Below are 22,541 nucleotides of genomic sequence, written 5' to 3'. Positions count from 1 at the left end.
TGAATGTTTGACGATGGATATCTCAAAAATTCGCGTGGAAAAAATACTTGAAATTTTGGGAGTGGTTTTTACATGTCTTCAACACCATATGATCCAAATTTTAGGTCTTCAGTTCATTGCGAAATTTTGACCAAGTATAACTCACTGAGGAAGTATCTTAACTCAGGGCCCGGCAAAGTCTGCTCTCGGAGCAAATCGTGCTCCCGACCTCAATTAGTGTGTTTCAATATGTTGAATAGACCGTATTGTATCGGGTGAGGGTCATAAAGGCTTATCCCCTCCGCTTGACGTCCGTTCGATCCAGCACAAGGTGGGAGTAACGCTACTGGAAAAGGGGGGAGCACGGTAGAATTCAAAAATTTGAATTTCCTCTTCTTGACATTGCTTTTTTATTTACTTTAAAAAAAGTACTTTGAATTAAAATACAGAAAAAGAAATTCCAGTAGCAGTAAAAGTAATTCCAGTATTTTAGTAGTAGTTTCATTTCAACAAATAAATAGAACAGCGCGCGCGGGAGCGCGCGCATAGATCTTGTCTGAAAGATCTTAAAGATTGTCCTAAAGAAAAACGACGCGCTGCGGCATTGCCCTCATGTGAAACCCATTTCTTTTTGTTTTTACAACTCCTTTGATAAATTGTCCAATATTTACTCCAAGCATTTGCAGGAATAAGCGGTCAGCGTTGTCCGCGAAACGAGCATTTCCAGAGGTGTGGAACTGCTTGCCCGCCAATTTGCGGACGGCGGAGACCAGATGTCTGCCCTACCGTAAGAATAAAATTTTCTACTTTGCATATGATTTTTTTTTATATTAACGAGTCATTTTAATAGGCCGTAAAATCCTATTAAAAGTTAACAGAATCAAATAGAGTGAAAAAAGTTTTTATGGCGTTGTCTCTAAGCCTGCGTGTGCGCAAAAGCCTTCACACAGATTTTGATGAAAAATAACGTTTGACAATTGTGGGAAAGTGTTCTTCGACGCATTAGAATTTTTTTTTGGGACTATTGCATTCTTCCCCGATTTTCAATGATCTAGCCTATTTTTTAGGAATGAATCCTTAATTTTTGAAAAATTAACAAAATCAGTTGATTTTAGGATTTATCACTCGTTAAGTTTTATTATATTTTTTTTAGTGATCGTTTTCGGTTGTTGTAAATCATATGATAAAGTCTTTCATTTTTTTTTTACAAAATGTTCTATATATTTTACAAAATATTCTATAAACATTTTTCTGTATAAACTCCCCGAGTTTTTTCTCTCTTGAAAGTTTCTATTTTTAAAAAAGTGCCGAAAAGCTGCAAATTTTTCAATAAAATCGGCGGAAATATAATTTTTAATAGAAGTCTAGTGGAAATTCAATAGAATTTTCGACACTCGGCCGGAAATATGCATTCCATCACTATAATCACCGAATTAATTGACAACTGAATTTTTACAGGTGTGCATTCGCGGATGCTTCTGCAATTCCGGATACATCAGACGGTCACCGCGTGGTCGATGCGTCAGGAGATGTTGATTCGAGAAATCGAAGACGTAAAAGTGTAATAATTAAAAACATTCCATGTTGTCCTGTATCGTCAGACCTATTTAAAATAAAATAAAAAGTTGTTTCGTCTTCAACGGAATAATTTCCTTCCACTTCTCCTTGAAAACCAATAATTGCAAAACAAAGAATTTGAGGGAAAAGAAAAATACAGTGAAAAAAAGCAAAACAAGTGGGAAATTGCTTTCGTCGCAACAATATATTTCAGTCAATAGCCTTTTGCTAATGAATTAGCAATTTTCTTCTGAGTGGCACTTATGGGACGATGTATGTTAAATTGTATTCAATGATTTATTGATGTCACCATTGTCCCAATGTTGGCAGTCAACATTGCTTCAACGTCGGTAGCCAACATTGCCCCAAGGTCATTGGCCAACATTGGGACTGGCAGCCAACATTGTCCTAAAGTTGGCGGCCAACATTTTCCCAATGTTGGCTGCCAACCGGACAATGTCGGGACAATGTTGGCCACCGACGTTGGTAGCCAACAGTGTCCCAACGTTGGCAGTCAATATTGCTCCAACGTTAGTATTCAACAGTGTCCCAATGTTGGCAGCCAGTGTTGCCCCAACGTCGGTAGCCAACAGTGTCCCAACGTTGGCTCAATGTGGGCAGCCAATATTGTCCCAAAGTTGGCAACCAATATTGTCCCAACGTTGGCAGCCAAAATTGCCCCGACATTAAAATTTTTAACTTTCCCTAAAATTACTTTCGAAATAAATTTTGTCAAAATCAAATGCAATCAATCTCACGATCGAACTCGCTCAAGATGGCATATCAGATGTGACGAGTGCAGCCCTTCCATTCAGAAGCAAAAAAATGAGTCGTTTAATTTTCACCAAAAATATTGTCGAAATACACTTTAAAAAATCAGATAAACGATTTCACTTTATCCAAAGCGTCACTTCTCAGGCTGTAAAAATCCAATAAAATTTTCTCCTAAAATCTCTTCCGGCATTTCCCCTCGCGTGCACCGCTGCCCGAAAATTCAAAAAATCCCGCCGACGCGCCGTCCTCCCCCTCCCCGCCCGCGACCAAAATGGCGCTAGGTCGGCACAGTGGGGGCAGTCGAACCGAGTCGATTCCTCTGTTGCCGTCTCGCGATCTCGTTTCATTTCACCAGTGTCCGAGAGGAAGTCTCGCCAAAGCCCTCGTAGTGCGTGTGCTCTGGCCCACGAGCAATGTCCAGTGATAAACTGTTCCATCAAGCTCACATCAACTAGTCTCCCTCGTTAAATTGAACCCGCTCTTCCCCCATCGTCTACACTCACCCCGCGAAGAAAGTTCAAACCAATTGCAGTCAATAAACCCTTCGCCTTCCGCTCCAAACGATGAAAATAACCTCGGACATTTAAAAATCCCCGAACAGTCGTGAGTTCACCGTATGTTTTTGTTGTCTCCAAGTGATGTTTCGCCCCTGAACGCCGCGGAGCCGTCGTTAAACAGTGCAAAACTCAAATAAATAAATAAAAAACAGTGCAAAAGTGAAAGAAAAAATTCTCAAATCGGATATTGCAGTGTGAAAAATGGTAAGTCCCACGGAAAACCGAAAAACCCTCGCATTTCCTTACATAACTCGATACATAGATCATCCACAACATTCACCTCCGCGGGAGCATCTGAAAAACCTTTTTTCCCCTCTCTCTTTCTCCTTTCAACAATGTCCCTGTCCCTCTGTCCCTCCGTAATACGATCACAATGTGCGTGACCAGCATTGGAAGGGTCTGGGCTCAGAATCAATTGTCCCCGAAAAATCCAAGGGAGAATAGAAGGGACTGGCGGCAGGTAGAACCGCTACCTGAGCGATGAGCTCGGTGTACCTGCGGGCGAGTGACATATCGCGTCAAGTGGAATCTCTAATAAACAACCGTTTCACTTAATCTCCCTCTTGAAAGCAAACTCACATTGCAGTACAGAGGATCCCTCATGTGAACCCTCTCCCCCCCTCCCGCCGACCCTCCCCCTCCCGCCCCCGCGGCATTTTTTTCATTAAACAATTTCATTGAATCGCTATCGCATGAGTCGGCGGGGAATAAACAACTCTTTCATCATCAACATGATGAGAATGTCGAGGGGAAACTTCGATCCGATTAAACTCGTGTGGATGTTCATTCATTCGGTTTTTATTATTTTTTTTTAGTGGGAGGGATTCGTTTTTTGGTGATTAGTAACAATGATGCGGTGGGGCTGATTGATTCAGAATGCAATGACTGCGAGGGGAAGGAGTAACGAAATTGGGCTGGAGCCCTCGCTTGTGCTCGTAAACGACCAGAAATAGATCGGGTAACAAATAAAGGGGGGAAAAACTGGCGGTGAGATGATTTCGATGCTGAAAAGTACGCAGTGTGCAACAGCCTCTGGGGGACCCCCTTTTTCCATGATTTTAGACACTGGAGTACGTGAAACCCCGTGGAAACAGTGGTTTTCGGCGCATGCGTTTTGGACTGAGTCGATAGGAAACCGATCAGGAGTGAAAATAAAAATTATTCCGGCTACATTGATCCCGGGTTTCAGTCAAAAATATTCGGTGGGATTTTGTACTCTCGGTTGGGGTATAGGGGAAGGTAGGGTAAAACGGAGACTTTTGACTTTTTTTTTAAATATTCATGACGTGTTGAATTGTTCGTGAAATGGAATAATGACAATTTCGAATTTGAAAATGTCACTTTCTCATGTAAAAAAATTATTCCTAATTCTTATTCTTGATTCGATAATTATAATATTCTTGATTCAATAATCATCATTTCATCGCGGTACTTGAATCAAGAATAAGAATTAGGAATAATTTTTTTACATGAGAAAGTGACAATTTCGAATTTGAAAATGTCACTTTCTCATGTAAAAAAATTATTCCTAATTCTTATTCTTGATTCAAGTACCGCGATGAAATGATGATTATTGAATCAAGAATGATATTATAATTATCGAATCAAGAATAAGAATTAGGAATAATTTTTTTACATGAGAAAGTGACAATTTCGAATTTGAAAATGTCACTTTCTCATGTAAAAAAATTATTCCTAATTCTTATTCTTGATTCGATAATTATAATATTATTCTTGATTCAATAATCATCATTTCATCTCGGGACATTTCATCGCGGTACTTGAATCAAGAATAAGAATTAGGAATAATTTTTTTTACATGAGAAAGTGACAATTTCGAATTTGAAAATGTCTTCGTTTTTTAGTGTAAAATATTATTCGCTTCGAATTTTTTTCTATTTTTGATTCAAGAATTAGATTTTTTTGGAGCGAGAAGAAGCCATCATTGTTGAGTTGACAATCATGATATCAGAATTCTCAAATTAAATAGTTTGAATTATTGATTCGTGGAAATAAAAAATTCTCCAAAAAAGAATGAAAATAGAAACTCCAGATTAGGAATTCTTAAGACTAAAATTAGGCATAAATTTCTTTACCTGAAAAAGTGACGATTAATTCGAGAATATCTTCCGTTTTTTGATGCAGAATATCGATATTCTAGAGTTTGAATTCTTATATTCTTGATTCAAGAACTGGATATTTGTGGAGCGAGAAGAAACTCTCGTTACAGAATTGAGAATGTTGATATCAGAGTTCTCAGGTCAATAAGTTTGAATTATTGATTTATGGGAGAACTACTCTTAAATCAATAATATATTTAACTACATTTCACTTTTCATCATGATTTTATATTTATATGATAGACCCTGCTGCACTAGGTCAATGACAGCATAAATTCGATTCCGCCATTGCACCAGTGGTTATATTGGTGAAGACGCTTAAAATAGATCAGACTATTAATTAACGAGGCAATACACCGCTAATTGATACAATTTGTCAATCTGTTTCACGCACTCTATGCACAATCTATTCCAATCAATTGTTTGGTGATTTCATTTCCTTCGAATAGATTATAAAATAATCGCCAATCCAATAATATAGAATCTGTTTTGAAGTTCAGAATAGCAATATTCACAAGTGAAGACAAACAATTCGTCCCTCAGGTCAAAACAAAATCTAAAAATAGTACTTACTGTAATCGATGGTTGGACAACTCTTCTTCCCAATAATATTCAAAAAATAATCAGTAGTAATACCTCAAGAGCTTCAAAATTATCGGACATTTCCCGATAGCTTCGTTGCAAACAAATGGTTTGTTTGCAGGGGAGCTTGAGGGAAATACCCGATTAATTTTGAATCTCGAGGGGTATTTGTCGGATTATTTTTCCCAATCGGATTTTGGCCAAGCGGAATGCAGTGGACAACATCAGGAGGTGAATTGGGGAAGATTTGAACAAATTATGTTAATAGAATAACCCGATTTCCATAGACTGTCAAATATAAGATTCTATCTGAAATGAGCCGAAAAAATGAAGAGCTACTGCGAAATATTCAGGTAAAAAAGGGAAGAACTACTGCGAAATATTTAAAAGCTAGGAGGAAATATCCGAAATAAAACTGTCGCGTTGCGCTCTGATTGGTTGAAATCCGATTGGGAAAAATAATCTCGACAAACCCCGTTAATTATTCATCTTCATCGAAATTTTATTTCTTATCGTTATTCACGGACTCGAAAAATTGTCTCCTATAAACAGCTACTAACCGACTCTTCGTCTGTAAACCCTAGACGTCGTCAATCAAACTTTCAAAACCTGTTCAGAATTACCAACATTCAAATAAATCACCTCCCACTACTCCTCATCATAAAGAAGAAAAAACATTTTGAACCGCCGAAAATCCTCGGATAATCGCAAACTCGTTGCCCAAACAGTGAGAGGAGGGGGAGGAGGCCCTCTCTCTCTCTCTCTCTCTCTCTCNCCTCTCTCTCTCTCTCTCTCTCTCTCTCTCTCTCTCTCTCTCTCTCTCTCTCTCGCCGAATTTAAGAAAAATCTGAGCTCATCTTATTTTTGTCCACAAGTAAATCTTCAGGGAAACATAATTTTTCCGTTGAACTATTTTTTTCTTTCAGTGCACTATAGCGGAAAATTTAATATCTTAAAAAAAACGAAATTTTTCTCGTGATCATCAGAAATATCTCTCGAAGAATTCGAACTGTCAGGAGAAAATATCTAATTATTGCAAAAAATTGTCCTCAAATTTTTTTAGTTTTACCCACAACAATTTTTTCTCTCAGTACAATTCCAAAAGTAAAAGCACCCAGTGCAATTTCAAACGTTTTTTATTCAGCTTTTCTCTCCGTGAACTTTGAGAACTTCAAAAACCCGTTTAAAATCCCCAACATCCAAATGGATCTCCTCTTCTCTTCCTAAAAAACCTTTTAAATTCCCTGAACTCATCACATAATCGCGCGACCGCCACCGAGACAGTAAACATCCTCACCCCTCTCCCTCGCTCTCAATTGAAGAAAAATCTGAGCTCATCTAGCTCGAAAAATCGAGTAAAAAATCATCCGCAGCAATTCTAACAATCTCTCCTCGATTTCACTCCATCCTTCTCCCCCATTCGCCCAAATACCACCAACTTTTACCGTCCAATTTCTCATCCCACATCTCTCCCTCCCCCCTCCCTCCTCCCCCTGCCACTTGATCCCAATATATGTATATCATCCGTGTATTAAAGATGATGCCGCGAAAGATGCCAAGTCGAAAGAGATAAGAGCAATACAAGAATAACCGACAGTCTCAGCCCTGAAGAAAAAAGAAGAGAGAATGAGAAAAAAAAATGCCTGAGAGAGGTAGAGGCACAACGAGAGGAGGTGGGGAGAACGGCGAGCCCGTGGCCCGTATATTCTCCGCACTGCCAGCAGTTCTCTCACGGATGGCCTACGAAAGTAGGCTCCAGGCCAATATTGACGCCATCGACCATTCAATGATGGGGGGAAATAGTCAATGGGGATTATTCCTACAATTTTTTCAAAGAAATTATTGAAATTAATTGCTCAGGCTCGATGAAGCGTGAGAAAATTCCACAGTTTTATCATTTTGTTCATTCGGTAAGAACTAGGGGAGAGCGGGGCAGAATGAAACAGTGGGGTAAAATGAACCAATCGAGAAACGACTATTTGACGCAGTTCAAGCGAAAAAAATTACAGGCGGCTGAATCTTTGATACAGCTCCATGGTCTTTTCTTCTTTCTCGAATTTCCTAGAAACTCCCTGCGTTCCCTCGAATTTTCTAGAAACATCCTGAATTTCCTCGAGATTTCTAGTAACTCCTTGAATTTTTTTAGAAATTTCTAGGAACTTCGCGAATTATCCCGAAATGGCTCGAATTTTCTAGAATTTCCGATAGATGGCGCTGCACGTAAGGACCGTTTCCCAAAATGAACCCCCATATTGAAACTATAGACGTATCCACGTCAAAAATTACCTACAATTACAGCTGTCTCAAAGATAGAGCCGCCTGCAATTTTTGACGTGATACGTCCATGATCTTTCCTTGTTTCTCGAATTTCCTAGGAACTCCCTGCATTCCCTTGAATTTTCTGGAACGAGATCGGCCGCGCCTGCTGCGCACGCGCCTTCGCATCTTCCCACGTAGCGGCGCTTCGGTTTCAGCCTTACGCTTATTCGAGATTTTCGAGATATTTCGGGATCGATTTCTTTTCTCCTTTTTACGATAGGATACTTTTGAGAGTTCTGAATACCCGGCGCTTAAATAGTTGGAATCAACATTCACCCGGCTAAAAAATTCGATTTTGGCGAAAGTCGAGATTCCCCCTGAAAAAACGGAAAATCTGACCCTTTGAAAATCTGAAAAAAAAAATTTCCAGTTTTCACTTTTTCCACATACTTCTGAGAGTTCTGAATAGCCCGTCGCTTAAATAGATGGAATCAACGTGCACTTGGCTAAAAAATTCGATTTTGGCGAAAGTCGAGATTCCCCCTGAAAAAACGAAAAATCTGACCCTTTGAAAATCTGAAAAAAAAATTTCCAGTTTTCACTTTTTCCACATACTTCTGAGAGTTCTGAATAGCCCGTCGCTTAAATAGATGGAATCAACGTGCACTTGGCTAAAAAATTCGATTTTGGCGAAAGTCGACTTTCCCCCTGGAAAAATCCAAAATCTGACACTTTGAACCTCGTGACCCTTGTGACCCTTTGACCGACTTGCCCCCTGAAAAAATCCAAGATCTGACACTTTGGCCCCCGGTGAAGAAATTTTTTTTTCAGTTTCAACTTTTCCCACATACTTTTGAGAGTTCTGAATAGCCCATCGCTTAAATAGTTGGAATCAACGTTACTTTTTTTATTTACTGATAAGAATAATAATTTCCTATTCGGTAAAAAAAAACATGCGGTGCTAAAAATCTAGTAGCTAAAAATTCAGAAGAAAAGTTTCCTAAGATTCCACAGTTTTCAGTAATTTATTAGATTATATTTTGTTCCTGGGAACAGTTGCAATTTTTCGAAGAATATTTCCGATGACCACAACAAAATTGTATATTTCGTGACGAGTGCGGAAAAGAGATTATAAAGAGAGGGGTTATTTTGGGGTGCGGCGTGGGATTATATCACTCGCCTTCGGCTCGTGCTATAAACCTCCCACTCGCCAAAAAACACTTTTTTGCACTCGTTACGAAATATACTATTTTTGGCGAGTGGGAGATTTATATCACGAGCCGAAGGTGAGTGATATAATCCCACGAGCTAAAAAACATTTTTTCACGAGTTACGAACAATATTTTTCATCACAATGTGGCGGAAATTGGACTTTTAGGCACGCGGAGCGTGCCGAAAAGTCCACTTTTCGTCACAGCGTGATGAAAAGTTACTTTTTCGAACAGCGTGATGACAATTTAATTTTTGTGAAAGATATTAAATTCCCTTCCAGCAAGTCGGTTAATTTCCCTCAAGTAAATCTGTTCCATTCCACCAAATATTCTCACGTGAACATATAGTTTTTCAGCATAGCTAATTTGTTCTCTCATTTGAAAATAAAGACATTTACTACAATTTTTTTACCGATAGATTATTGAAATTCATTGTTTAGACTCCAAGAAATTCAGTTCGCGAGAAATTAATTCACTCAAAAATTAATTCATCCATTCAGAAATTAATTCATCCTCTTCCAGTAATTTTCGTTTGAATATTAAAAAAAAACAATTTACAAAGTTTACTTGGAATTCAGACATAATTTGGCATAAATAATCGAATAAAAGAAGAGGAAAAATTTCTGGAAAAATCCTCCCGTCATTATTTTCCCTCTCCTCAAACCAATGATTATCCTTCTTCCAACTCTTTCATTTCATTCCGGTGAAAAACATATTCTATTTACGCTGAAACCGTTATCCGTAACTATTATATCGTGTGCTGCGGCAACTCAGCCGTGTACCCGCGGTACGTGCCCATCCTTATTCGTTTTTCATTTCCTACGTGAAATGAAGAAAACTGGAGGAAGGCATGGCCTGCGCGAGGAAAATATTCTAGATTGGAGAATGTGGCATCTTGTTGGAATAAGAATGTTCTCGTTATTTGTTCAAGTGTGAATCATTCGAGAATCTTATTCGAAATACCCATCATTGGCTGTTGACGAATCGGTTGGAGGATTTTTTTTTCATTTATACTCCAATTTTATTTTAAAGTATTCGAGAATAAAATAATTACTCTTGAGATAACAAAAATTGATTTCTCAAAAAACCATTTTCCAGAACACGATTTGAGAAGTTTCTTTTCCTTTTCTGAAATAAAATTACAAAACTTCCTACAGAAGAATATTATTTTTTTTAATTTTATAATTGGACTAGCAACTCTTGAGATGAGAAAAATTGGCTTTCCCTCCAGGAAAACGATTTAGGGCAAATTTTATTTGCTATTTAAGAAGTTTCTATCCCTTTTTCTGAAATAAAATTACAAACCTTCTTAGAGAAGAATAGTATTTTTAATATTTTTAATTTTATAATTGGAATAGTAACTCTTGAGATACGAAAATTGGAGTTCCCTCCAGAAAACGATTCGGGGTGAATTTTATACGCCATTTGAAAAGGTTTTCTTTTTTGCCTGAAATAAAATTACAAGACTTCCTACCAGTGATAGACATATCAATCAATCATAATTACCGTTAAGATGTGAAGTTGTCAATTATTTGAATAATCGAAAATCAAGTACCTAGAATTAAAATTAGCTTGTTAACTAAAAAATTACATTTCAGTATTATCAAATATTTTATTCACCATCAATCGAAAAAATTTAGCTAATAAATTCTATAATATTTTAAATTTGTTAAATATAGTTAACCTTTGAAAAATATAAGGAGATAATCCCTTTTGAATATTGTCAAAATTTAATATTATTGCCTATCCCTGCTTCCTACATAAGAATATCAAAAAATTTCCAATGATGGAACATACTCAGATATTTCTCCATTAATTTCTGAATTTTACTTCATTATTTTGACTCTTTACACGACATACGTTAAATCAAGGCACTGGGTTGTGAAATCCAGTCCTTTGGGTTCTTAAAATAAGAACCGAGAGTTCATCATTTCAGCAACCCAACGATCGTGGACTCCAGTGCCATGATGCAGGAAACCAGAAACTTTTTCCCTCTATGTTATTTCTTTCGTCTTCTCGGAAGACGAAACAGGTGAAGGGATTCGAGGAGTTAAACTTCCAGAAAAGGGGAAGTTTGTTATTTGACTTTTAGTGGACTACGTGAGAACTTCGCGGAAAATATCGTCAAGTTTCTTATTAAATTTTTAATGAAAGCGGAAAAGGCAATTAAGAATTTTATTTCACTCATTGAGAGCTCCTACCTCTGGTACCGTTAGATGATTATTCCTGAAATTTCATGTAAAATATTGAAACGAGACTATTTTCCGAAACTTTTTCTTCTTTTACCCGATTATTTTTTTCAAATCACTTAGAAATTTGGTGTAAAACCTTGAAAATCCTTCTGTACTTCATAATAAAGAATATGATTGAAAAATGGTAATTTCAAAACAGTTAGAATTCATAATATGCTGATAGTTTCACATTCTCAGTCAATGTGGAATAAATCGTTGATCTCGTTTCTCTTTATATTATAAAAATTGAAATCCACTTCTGATGATGAAAATTTGGCACTTGAAATTTAAGAGTCAAAAATGAACGGTCAGAAACTAAGGGTCAAAAATGAACGGTCAAAAACCAACGGTCAGAAACCTAAGGGTCAAATGAGGGTCACGAGGGTTCTAATGAGGGTCAGAATAAGGGTCACAAAGGTCAAAATGAGGATCACGAGGGTTATAATGAGGGTCAAAATAAGGGACAACGAGGGTTATAATTAGGGTCAGACGAAGGGACACGAGGGACAGATTAAGGGTCACAAGGCTCATGCGAGTCTCATGGGGCTTGGTGAGCGGAGCGAACAGGGGGCGCAGTCCCCTAGTCTTGTTATAAATCTCAGAATGTCTGCGCTTCACGGAACTCGAATAAATTCTCATTTATCACTATCGTTCCGCGTTACATCATAAACATATTACATAAAAAATAATTATAAATACATTACCAATATATATTAAATGTATTAGTGCATAAAAGAAATCATGAAAATAGTAAATTCATTTGCGACAAAATCATACTCGAAGAGTACAAGAATATTTTAAAACGTGAGACCTTTCTCACGAATTAAGATTAAGAATTAAGTGGTTGAAGAAAAATTACTTGTCTCAAGTAAATATGTTTCAGATATTAGAAATTTCTCTTCTCAGTGCACTTGTATCATAAAACACTGATTTTTTTTTCCTCCCTCTCAACCATCGTCTCTTTCTCATCATTCTTTTACTATCGTCCGGTGTCACGTCCTGTCACTGTTTATTTCTTTGTTTATTAATCATTTCATTCATTTCCCCTGAAATTCTTTTAATAAAGTCATTTACTATTAAATGGACCCATACTTTACAACATGAGAAGAAAACTAGGAGAAGCACAAAGGCTGATAAAAATGGGCCACCTATGAAATCGTAACGGTAGTAGGAAGGAAGCATGAATTGAAAAAACTAAAAATAGATATGGAGTAAAATTTATCCATTCAACTTTCCAGTCGATCGCTCGATTGATTCCCTATCACATGTGCCACTTATTCGAATCATTTAGCTGTGTGAACTTGGAGTCGAAGTTTGATAAATCGATTGTCTTTCTTATAGTATCGATTGTACGCAGTGAGTACCTAAATGTACTACATTCATTTTCATTTGTACCCCGCACCCCTAGACGTAAGAGGTGCGGGAAAAATCGTGCAGCGTCGGAGATGAAGGTACGGAAAAAATTTTCATGAGCAAGGATTCAGCATGGATAGTACTTGTATGTACTATATTTTTCCATTTCATTTATCAAACCCTTCAATACTTTACCCGCTTCTAAAATCTTAAATGTATGAAGGACGTCAGGAAAACATATAGATAACTTCTAAATCGTTAGTACTCGTTTGTACCAACGAAAATTATTCATTATTATTATTATTATTATTCTCATCAAATCACATGATTCCATTTTTATCAACCGTAAAATCATCGTAATGGATTCCATATGTAGTTCGTGAAGTTTTGATGTGGATACAAACGTCTGAACTTCCGTACTTCCACTCCCATCGCAGTACAAACGGAACAATTTACTGTACATGATAATGAGACCAAGTACAAACCATTCAGAGCTTCAAAAACAGTCGTAGATTATTCAGAAAAATGGTACAAACGTTTTTCTGAATTTTATTGGTGTTTAGTGACGAGTAGGTGTTGGTACAAATATCCAAAAGTACGGCAAGATTTTTTGGCGATTTCGTTATCGCGATTATCTCGGAAACTATGAGAGATAGAGCCTTAAAACCTATTCCATTCGATTCCTGAGGAAATTTGGGTTCCCTATAGGCAGATGGACGGCTCAGAATTGCGTTTTTCCACTTCCTACACCCTATACAAGATGAATTAAATTAATTTTTTTTGGCATTTTCGTTTTTCGCGATTATCTCGGAAACTATGAGAGATAGAGCCTTAAAACCTATTCCATTCGATTCCTGAGGAAATTTGGGTTCCGTATAGGCAGATGGACGGCTCAGAATTGCGTTTTTCCACTTCCTACACCCTATACAAGATGAATTAAATTAATTTTTTTTGGCATTTTCGTTTTTCGCGATTATCTCGGAAACTATGAGAGATAGAGCCTTAAAACCTATTCCATTCGATTCCTGAGGAAATTTGGGTTCCGTATAGGCAGATGGACGGCTCAGAATTGCGTTTTTCCACTTCCTACACCCTATACAAGATGAATTAAATTAATTTTTTTTGGCATTTTCGTTTTTCGCGATTATCTCGGAAACTATGAGAGATAGAGCCTTAAAACCTATTCCATTCGATTCCTGAGGAAATTTGGGTTCCGTATAGGCAGATGGACGGCTCAGAATTGCGTTTTTCCACTTCCTACACCCTATACAAGATGAATTAAATTAATTTTTTTTGGCATTTTCGTTTTTCGCGATTATCTCGGAAACTATGAGAGATAGAGCCTTAAAACCTATTCCATTCGATTCCTGAGGAAATTTGGGTTCCGTATAGGCAGATGGACGGCTCAGAATTGCGTTTTTCCACTTCCTACACCCTATACAAGATGAATTAAATTAATTTTTTTTGGCATTTTCGTTTTTCGCGATTATCTCGGAAACTATGAGAGATAGAGCCTTAAAACCTATTCCATTCGATTCCTGAGGAAATTTGGGTTCCGTATAGGCAGATGGACGGCTCAGAATTGCGTTTTTCCACTTCCTACACCCTATACAAGATGAATTAAATTAATTTTTTTTGGCATTTTCGTTTTTCGCGATTATCTCGGAAACTATGAGAGATAGAGCCTTAAAACCTATTCCATTCGATTCCTGAGGAAATTTGGGTTCCGTATAGGCAGATGGACGGCTCAGAATTGCGTTTTTCCACTTCCTACACCCTATACAAGATGAATTAAATTAATTTTTTTTGGCATTTTCGTTTTTCGCGATTATCTCGGAAACTATGAGAGATAGAGCCTTAAAACCTATTCCATTCGATTCCTGAGGAAATTTGGGTTCCGTATAGGCAGATGGACGGCTCAGAATTGCGTTTTTCCACTTCCTACACCCTATACAAGATGAATTAAATTAATTTTTTTTGGCATTTTCGTTTTTCGCGATTATCTCGGAAACTATGAGAGATAGAGCCTTAAAACCTATTCCATTCGATTCCTGAGGAAATTTGGGTTCCGTATAGGCAGATGGACGGCTCAGAATTGCGTTTTTCCACTTCCTACACCCTATACAAGATGAATTAAATTAATTTTTTTTGGCATTTTCGTTTTTCGCGATTATCTCGGAAACTATGAGAGATAGAGCCTTAAAACCTATTCCATTCGATTCCTGAGGAAATTTGGGTTCCGTATAGGCAGATGGACGGCTCAGAATTGCGTTTTTCCACTTCCTACACCCTATACAAGATGAATTAAATTAATTTTTTTTGGCGATTTCGTTTTTCGCGATTATCTCGGAAACTATGAGAGATAGAGCCTTAAAACCACTTTTGGGTTCCCTATAGGAAGATGGACGGCTCAGAATTATGTTTTTCCACGTCCTACACGCTATACAAAATAAATTGAATTAATTTTTTTTGTCGATTTCGTTTTTCGCGATTATCTCGCAAACTATGAGAGATAGAGCCTTAAAACCAATTTTGGGTTCCCTATAGGAAGATGGACGGCTCAGAATTACGTTTTTCCACGTCCTACACCCTATACAAGATAAAATAAATTATTTCTTTTTGGCGATTCCGTTTTTCGCGATTATCTCGGAAAAATTCGGAAAAACGTTTGTATCATTTTTCTGAATAATCTACGACGAATTTTGAAGCTCTCAATGGTTTGTAGTCTCATTATCATGTACAGTAAATTGTTCCGTTTATATTGCGATGGGAGTGGAAGTACGGAAGATGAGACGTACCCACATCAAAACTTCACGAACTACATATGGAATCCATTACGATGATTTTACGTTCGTTAAAAATGGAATCATGTGAATTGATTAGAATAATAATAATAATAATAATAATGCATAATTTTCGTTGGTACAAACGATTACTAACGATTTAGAAGCTATCTGTATGTTTTCCTGACTTCCTTCATACATTTAAGATTTTAGAAGCGGGTAAAGTATTAAAGGGTTTGATAAATGAAATGGAAAAATATAGTACATACAAGTACTATCCATGCTGAATCCTTGCTCATGAAAATTTTTTCCGTACCTTCATTTCCGACGCTGCACGATTTTTTCCGCACCCCTTACGTCTAGGGATGCGGGGTACAAACGAAAATGAATGTGGTACGTTCAGGTACTCACTGAGTACAATCGATACTATAAGAAGAAAAATCGATTTATCAAACTTCGACTCCAAGTTCACACAGCTGAATCATTTGATACAGAAATGTCGAAGTCTCTCACACTATGACTCTGTAGAATCTATAGAGCACGCAATAAGTTGCGAGGTGGTGATGAGAAGACTGAAAGCAAAAGATAGAGACTGATGGACAGANGGTACACACGAAACTGAATGTGGTACGTTCAGGTACTCACTGAGTACAATCGATACTATAAGAAGAAAAATCGATTTATCAAACTTCGACTCCAAGTTCACACAGCTGAATCATTTGATACAGAAATGTCGAAGTCTCTCACACTATGACTCTGTAGAATCTATAGAGCACGCAATAAGTTGCGAGGTGGTGATGAGAAGACTGAAAGCAAAAGATAGAGACTGGTGGACAGACTGGAGAGGAAAGACAAATCAAAGAAGCTGGAGGAAGAAGTTAATAAATGCCCTAGTGGAAGAAGTAAATGTACCGTTGTGTGTAGGACTAGCTAAGATAGAAAGAGTGCTGAGAGATTACAGCGAAAAGAAATTTTAAGAAACTACAAATTGCGGAAGTGCTCAAATTGTGATATTACCATCATTTGTTACACCCTAAAGACATTATTGACAAAAAAAATTTATTGGAGTGTTATGGAGATATTTGTTGACTGGCTTGTGTAGATGTAAAACTGTAACAGTAGCATCAAGGAAATAAAATATTCTATTCCTTCGTCTCTCACACTGAGAGAAAAATCTGAAGTTTGATTTACAATAAGAAAATAGTTGAGGCATTTTGCTGAACGATACGATTTTTTTTTGTATGCGGCACATAACATTATAGTAACTTTACAAACGTAATTTTTGCAAATCAAAATGCAGTTAAACTAACCAAAGTTCAAAAGTAACCGCGACAAATCTATCGTGAGGAGAACTATAAAATAGTTGCAATGACTACATTCCATTGTAGTAATTACTTCTCCGGCCAGAGTTACCGTAACCCATGAAAAATTGTTGAGGTCTTTTTGACTATAATGATGGTGATGGAATATAGTCAGAAGAATAATTATATTTTTCTCTCAGTGCAGTTGTGTGCTCTTGTGTCAGTTTTTAGAGCCTCGTAAGCGTTTGAAAACAGTTCAAGTTCTCTGCTAAACCTTCGCAGTGGGATTACACACAAACCCGGAATGGATTGCACTCTTTTTATATTTAGAGACTTCGTGTGATTGACGAAGCGTGCAATTTAAGTTCAAGATTGTCTATTCGGGTTTTTAGGTGAGTCCAACTTGGATGTATCGTTCTACCGCAGCTATTCGCAGAGAATGTCAGAGGGGATTTTATTAATTTAACCGGCGGACTGTCAATAGCAGGAATATTTATAGTTATTTTAGTGTCGGAGAGCCGGAAGTTTCCTCATTAGGAAGTTAAATTTTGTTCTGTAAACTTCAGTGATGGAATTATTAAAGTGAGTAATTGATTACTTGAGAGGATAATTTGCGAAGTACTTAGAGTTTTATACTAAGCAACCGATTTTTTATTCCATTTGTCGTCATTGAAATTGTTGATTGAATTCTGAAAGATGAATGGACAAGTTAGAAGACTCACAATTATCACAATTTTTATTGGAAAATATTTTATAAAATGAGAATAAATTTAATCTAATTTTGAAAATATCTCGTAAAAAGGAAGAGGTTCAAAGACATTTGTCACAAAACATTTTTACAGAAAATTTAATGAATTATTAATAACATTTCTTTCACATTGTCTTTAAACCTTACCATAATCTGCATTAAAATGAATTCATGATGAAATGATCGTCAGAAAAGTATTAAAATTATTCTGAAAGTATTAGATTTAGAAAATAATATAAAGAAGTAATTTTTGTAGAAAAGTTTATGAACTAAAAAAACCTATTCTTAACATTTCCCTCTAATGGTTTTTCGAATATTTGAAAAAATTGTTAAAAAAATCAAAATTATCAGAATCGTGTCGCTACAGCTGGCAATCTCAATTAATTTTTTCAGCACCAGAAAAAAACCATTTCGAGGTAATTGACAAATTATGCAGAATGCATCGAGGTTAACGACGTTCAGTCCCCTTTTTTTCACTTTTTATTTAATTACATTCCATAAACTGAATTTTCACTCAATCTTTATTCTCAGTTTCTAGAGGAGTTTTAAGAGGGCTTTAACGTGAATGAAGAAAGACTCAAGTGTGCACTCACGTTGTTTTACAATGGGAAGAGGAAAATAAAAATGGAGTAAGCACTTTTAATTAACGAAAATGAGAGGCCCCACTGGGATTTCACGGCCCGCTCAATCCCATCTACAGTTGAATTCCCTTCTTCGGATTTGTCAGATTAAAAGTAAATGTTGGATTTTCGGATGAGCTCTCTCTAATAAAGTAGGAGTGGATTAATTAGGTCGTGCGTTGATTTTTTCCCACTGATGGTGGGAACTGCCATCGACTCAATCAAAATGTTAATCACTCAATGAATAATTTGACGGGTTCATTGAATCATCTGGTCAATGAATTGATTAAAGCAAATTGAGGAGTTAAATTACAAATAATTACAAATAAATATTTGAATAAATCAAAATAACGATTATTGCCATCGCCTTCATCTTCGAACTCGGTCAAAGGGACATCCCAACAAATTTTTTAAACCATCATTCAATCAATTCAATCATTCAAGCAATTATTTTCTCTCCTGAAATATCCGATTGATTTTGATCGAAAATTTCATATGATTCATTCATTCATTCTCTCCTTCGATTGACAATAGTGCTATCTAATCGAAGATGGAGCATTGTATCGAGTGGCACGCCAATGAAAGCAACGGAATGCCGTCGGGAAATAGGAAATAATGGAGATATCACTAAAAACCCCGAAATCAGATTTTCGAATTAATTGGTGAGCTCATTACTCATTCAGACTGCGTTCATTAAAATTCAATGATCAAACGGAATTTCCATGGAGACGAAATTGTTACACGAAGGGTCTCAACAGCGACGAACACGCCAATGAATATTAAATTTCTAATTCCATCCTATTAGGGAATATGAGACTCGAGTGTGGATTTTCATTTTTTTGATGACTTGGCTCTCTCACGGTAATGATAATGGTCTCATTATCTTACACGTGCTACATTTGAGACACTTGAGATATTGAAATATTAAATTTCTATTTTCTACCAAGTGATAACACTTTGAATTCTTGATGTTATGCATTCAAACTCTTAAATATATTTTCTATATTTTTGAATATTGAGAGGAACTTTCAATCATGAATTACAGAATTTTATTATTTTGATTGAAAATGTTAAAAGGAAGGCAAAAAATTTTTTTTATCATAAATTTTTTCTAGGTCTAACAGTTTTAGAGATATTTGCAGAAGAATCAAAGGAAAATGCTTGAATTTAACCCCTAAATAAAACGAAATGATCTGAATAGTAATATAAAAAGAAACACAAATACAAAAATGATTTCAATGATTGCCCAATAGTAATGAAAGAATGACAAAAGTGGATAACTGCATTTTTTTATGAGTATAGTTATTGTGTTAATAAATTAGCAATTTGGTTCCGAATGAATTCTCTATTTTCATTCTCATTTCACTATTCTCTTTTTCTTTTTTGTCATGTCATAGTACTATCATCAATTAAAATATCAATATTTTACGTATTATTTCGTTCTGTCAAATGATTCTACATTCAGACCTTCTCAAGACTCGAATTCGTTTTCAGTCTGGGTTTAAACAAGGTTCAATCAAGGTTTAATAAAGACAAATAAATTCATCAAATCATGATATCTCTCATCATCGATTCTAGTTTCAGAGATATTTCCAAATAATGCAAGACTCACTATAGTAATCATAAATTTTTTTTTTTTATTAATAAGTATTTTTTATTAATAAGTATTAACCCTGTCATTGGGTTATTTACACACACGGTTATTATATACATTTAAACATAAAATTACAAAATTTCGTATTATACAAGGTTTTCAAATTCGAATGTGGTTTTTACTTATGTATTCGTGTGTAATTTTCAAATAATTCAGTTTCATCTCGGCTAAGTATGCGGCTATGGTGTAGGGTCTGGGAGCCTTTATCTTCATTAAGGCCCGGGTGTACTATCTTTCGAACGTTATCTCGATGTTTTTTTTCATCTTTCGTCATCTGAAATTGTCAATTAAGTCCTGCATCATGCAGAAGTTTTGAAAAATTGTGAATGAATAATCAAAAAAAAGTAGAAAAAATTCTTAATTTTTTCAAAGAGCATTTTTCATTTATATTCCGAATAAGTTGAATAAGAAGAAATTGAAAAATGTATCTGATTTACGGTGACAAATGGCGGCCTGTCACCCAATATCATGCAGGGGGAAGACTGATTTCGTAAATCTTTTCCCACACCGCACAGAGACATTTATTGCGGAAAAGGCTCTTTGAAAAAAATTGTAATATTTTGGAGAATTTTTTAATCACACTTTTATCACATAAAAATGCCAGATGACTACATACCACTGTTTTGAAAATTGAGATACCTAGCTGTCACTTCCCATCAGGAGTTAGTGTTTTGTCATCCACCATGGAAAATGACAGCTAATAANACCATGGAAAATGACAGCTAATAGATAATTTGCCGCAGCGAATCAGATATTTATAATTTCCACTTTTTTAAACTCATTGAATCCCAATTAAAAACGCTCTTTGAAAAAGTTCAGAATTTTTTCTATTTTTTTAATCATTCTATCACAATTTTTGGGGATTTCTACATGATGTACCACTCAATTGACAATTTTGGATTACGAAAGATAAAAAAATCCAGATAACATTCGAAAGATCGTACAGCCGGGCCTTAATTCATCAATCATCTTGTCTCAACCATTTGAGTGAACTGGGCATTCCCATAAGATATGATTGATGTCCTGTTCCTCAGCACCACATCAGTTTAGGGATAGCCAAATTTGTAATATTTTATTACAATTAATTTTGAGTCCTTAAATTGAAATAACATCAACCTTGTAATTTTTGAGTAATTAAATATCATCAAATCAAACCTTGTAATTTTTGCGTAATTAAATGTCATCAGTTCAAATATTCAAATTTTAACTATTTTATCAATCAATAATTTAGGTAGGACGATTGACGATTACTTGGGTAATCGACAATTTAAGGTAGGAAGATTGACGATTACTTATGTAATCGAAAATCCCCTTTCTAAAATTTGAATTATTTACTTAGTAGTAAATTTACAGTTGCATATTACCAAATTTTAAATATTCATTATTCGTAAAAATCCGATTATTAATATTATATTATTGGAAAAATTGAATCAACATATTTTAAACCTTCAATAATGTAAGGGTCAAATTTGTGTAATATTACAGAAATTTAATATTGATGGGGATCCCTGCATCAGTTGCATCTCGGGCTTTCGACTATTCCTATTCGGTATAGAAATTTGTTCAGGTGATAATGTTCGGGACGCGCTCTGTTTCCCCATACTACAAGTTCCCTGGGTAATTGAGCAGAAATGATTTTGAAAAATCCCAACAATTCATCAAATCCACAAAACAAAGAAAAACAATCACAATTTCCCAACCCAACAGCAATGAATAATCCCCCCCGTTCCCATGAACCAGCAATCTCAATCCCACCAATCTAAACCCATGAATGAACGATCCATTAACGAATGCCTGAATTCTTCACAGATGCTAGAGGGATTACGCAAAGTGCAGTGAGTATCCTAGATGCGTGATTTTGCAAGCGAGAGAGGACTGAGAGGCTGAGGGAATGGGTGCTGGTATGGGTAGAACAGGAACGAGTGGCGGTGGTATCCTCGAGGCACTACCAACTGGCACACCGCTTCACGTTGCCATGCTGGGCCTAGACAGTGCTGGTAAAACAACAGCACTTTATCGATTGAAGTTCGATCAGTACTTGAACACAGTACCAACAATTGGATTCAACTGCGAGAGAATTCGTGGGGGCATTGGAAAGGCGAAAGGTAGAGGAATCAGAAATAATGTTGACGGAGTTATTATCTATGAGTTGAGTGTTAGGGATATCCAAGTGGGAAAGTCCCGGTTATGAAATGGATTTTTACAAGTAAATTCGTGTTACAAGCGCGGGTTTTTAACGTTACTGGCGCCCTACATATGAAAAAATTCAACAGGCAATTCTACCGAATTCTCGAGAAATTCTATTGGGATTATATTAAAATTCTAGGGAATTCTCGTTAAAATTCCATTTGTTTTTTGCTTTCTGTAAAATATTTGATAGAAAAAAGTCGGTAGATTTCGATTTTTTTTATATGAATTCACTCTTGGAATTTTTCCTTTAAGAATACTTGGGCATTTGTCGGAAGAAATTCAAAAAGATGTTGAATTTTCAATACAATTCATTCTGTTCTGCGATTTTTTCTACATAAATTCTTGAGAATGAATTTCGCATTTTGATTCTCTTGAATTTTGGAATGGAAAACGAATGTTAATCCTTTGTAAATTTATTTTCGAGAATTATTTCAGAAGAAAATCTCACGATAATGAATGAACAATCATATAAAACTAAACATTAGTTGATTTTCTTCTTACAAGTGAAAAATTCAATTTGTATCTTTGAAATTTGACAAAGAAAATAATGAAAAGGTTCAAGCTTCGCCGGAAAAAATGGCTAGTTTGAAATTCTAGTGGAAATTTGTTAAAAGTTTCGTTT

The 22,541-nt window shown here is 36.0% G+C and overlaps 1 protein-coding gene across 1 annotated transcript in view; it reads left to right on the top strand.

The window, feature by feature from the left end:
* The first annotated feature begins 2,678 nt into the window (after nucleotides 1-2,678).
* LOC107037714 (ADP-ribosylation factor-like protein 4C) overlaps nucleotides 2,679-22,541 on the top strand; it is a 25,800-nt gene continuing 5,937 nt past the window's right edge. The window contains exons 1-2 of the mRNA XM_015256407.1: nucleotides 2,679-3,071; nucleotides 21,539-21,834. Coding sequence (XP_015111893.1) covers nucleotides 21,621-21,834 — 214 coding nt within the window. The 5' untranslated portion in view covers nucleotides 2,679-3,071; nucleotides 21,539-21,620. The remainder of the gene's footprint in view (nucleotides 3,072-21,538; nucleotides 21,835-22,541) is intronic.

Source organism: Diachasma alloeum, unplaced genomic scaffold (assembly GCF_001412515.2).
Source record: "Diachasma alloeum isolate Michigan unplaced genomic scaffold, Dall2.0 Dall_scaffold_00269, whole genome shotgun sequence".
NCBI classification, from domain to species: Eukaryota; Metazoa; Arthropoda; class Insecta; order Hymenoptera; family Braconidae; genus Diachasma; species Diachasma alloeum.
Note: the sequence above shows the minus strand (reverse complement) of the source record. Positions and strands in the feature narration are given on the sequence as shown.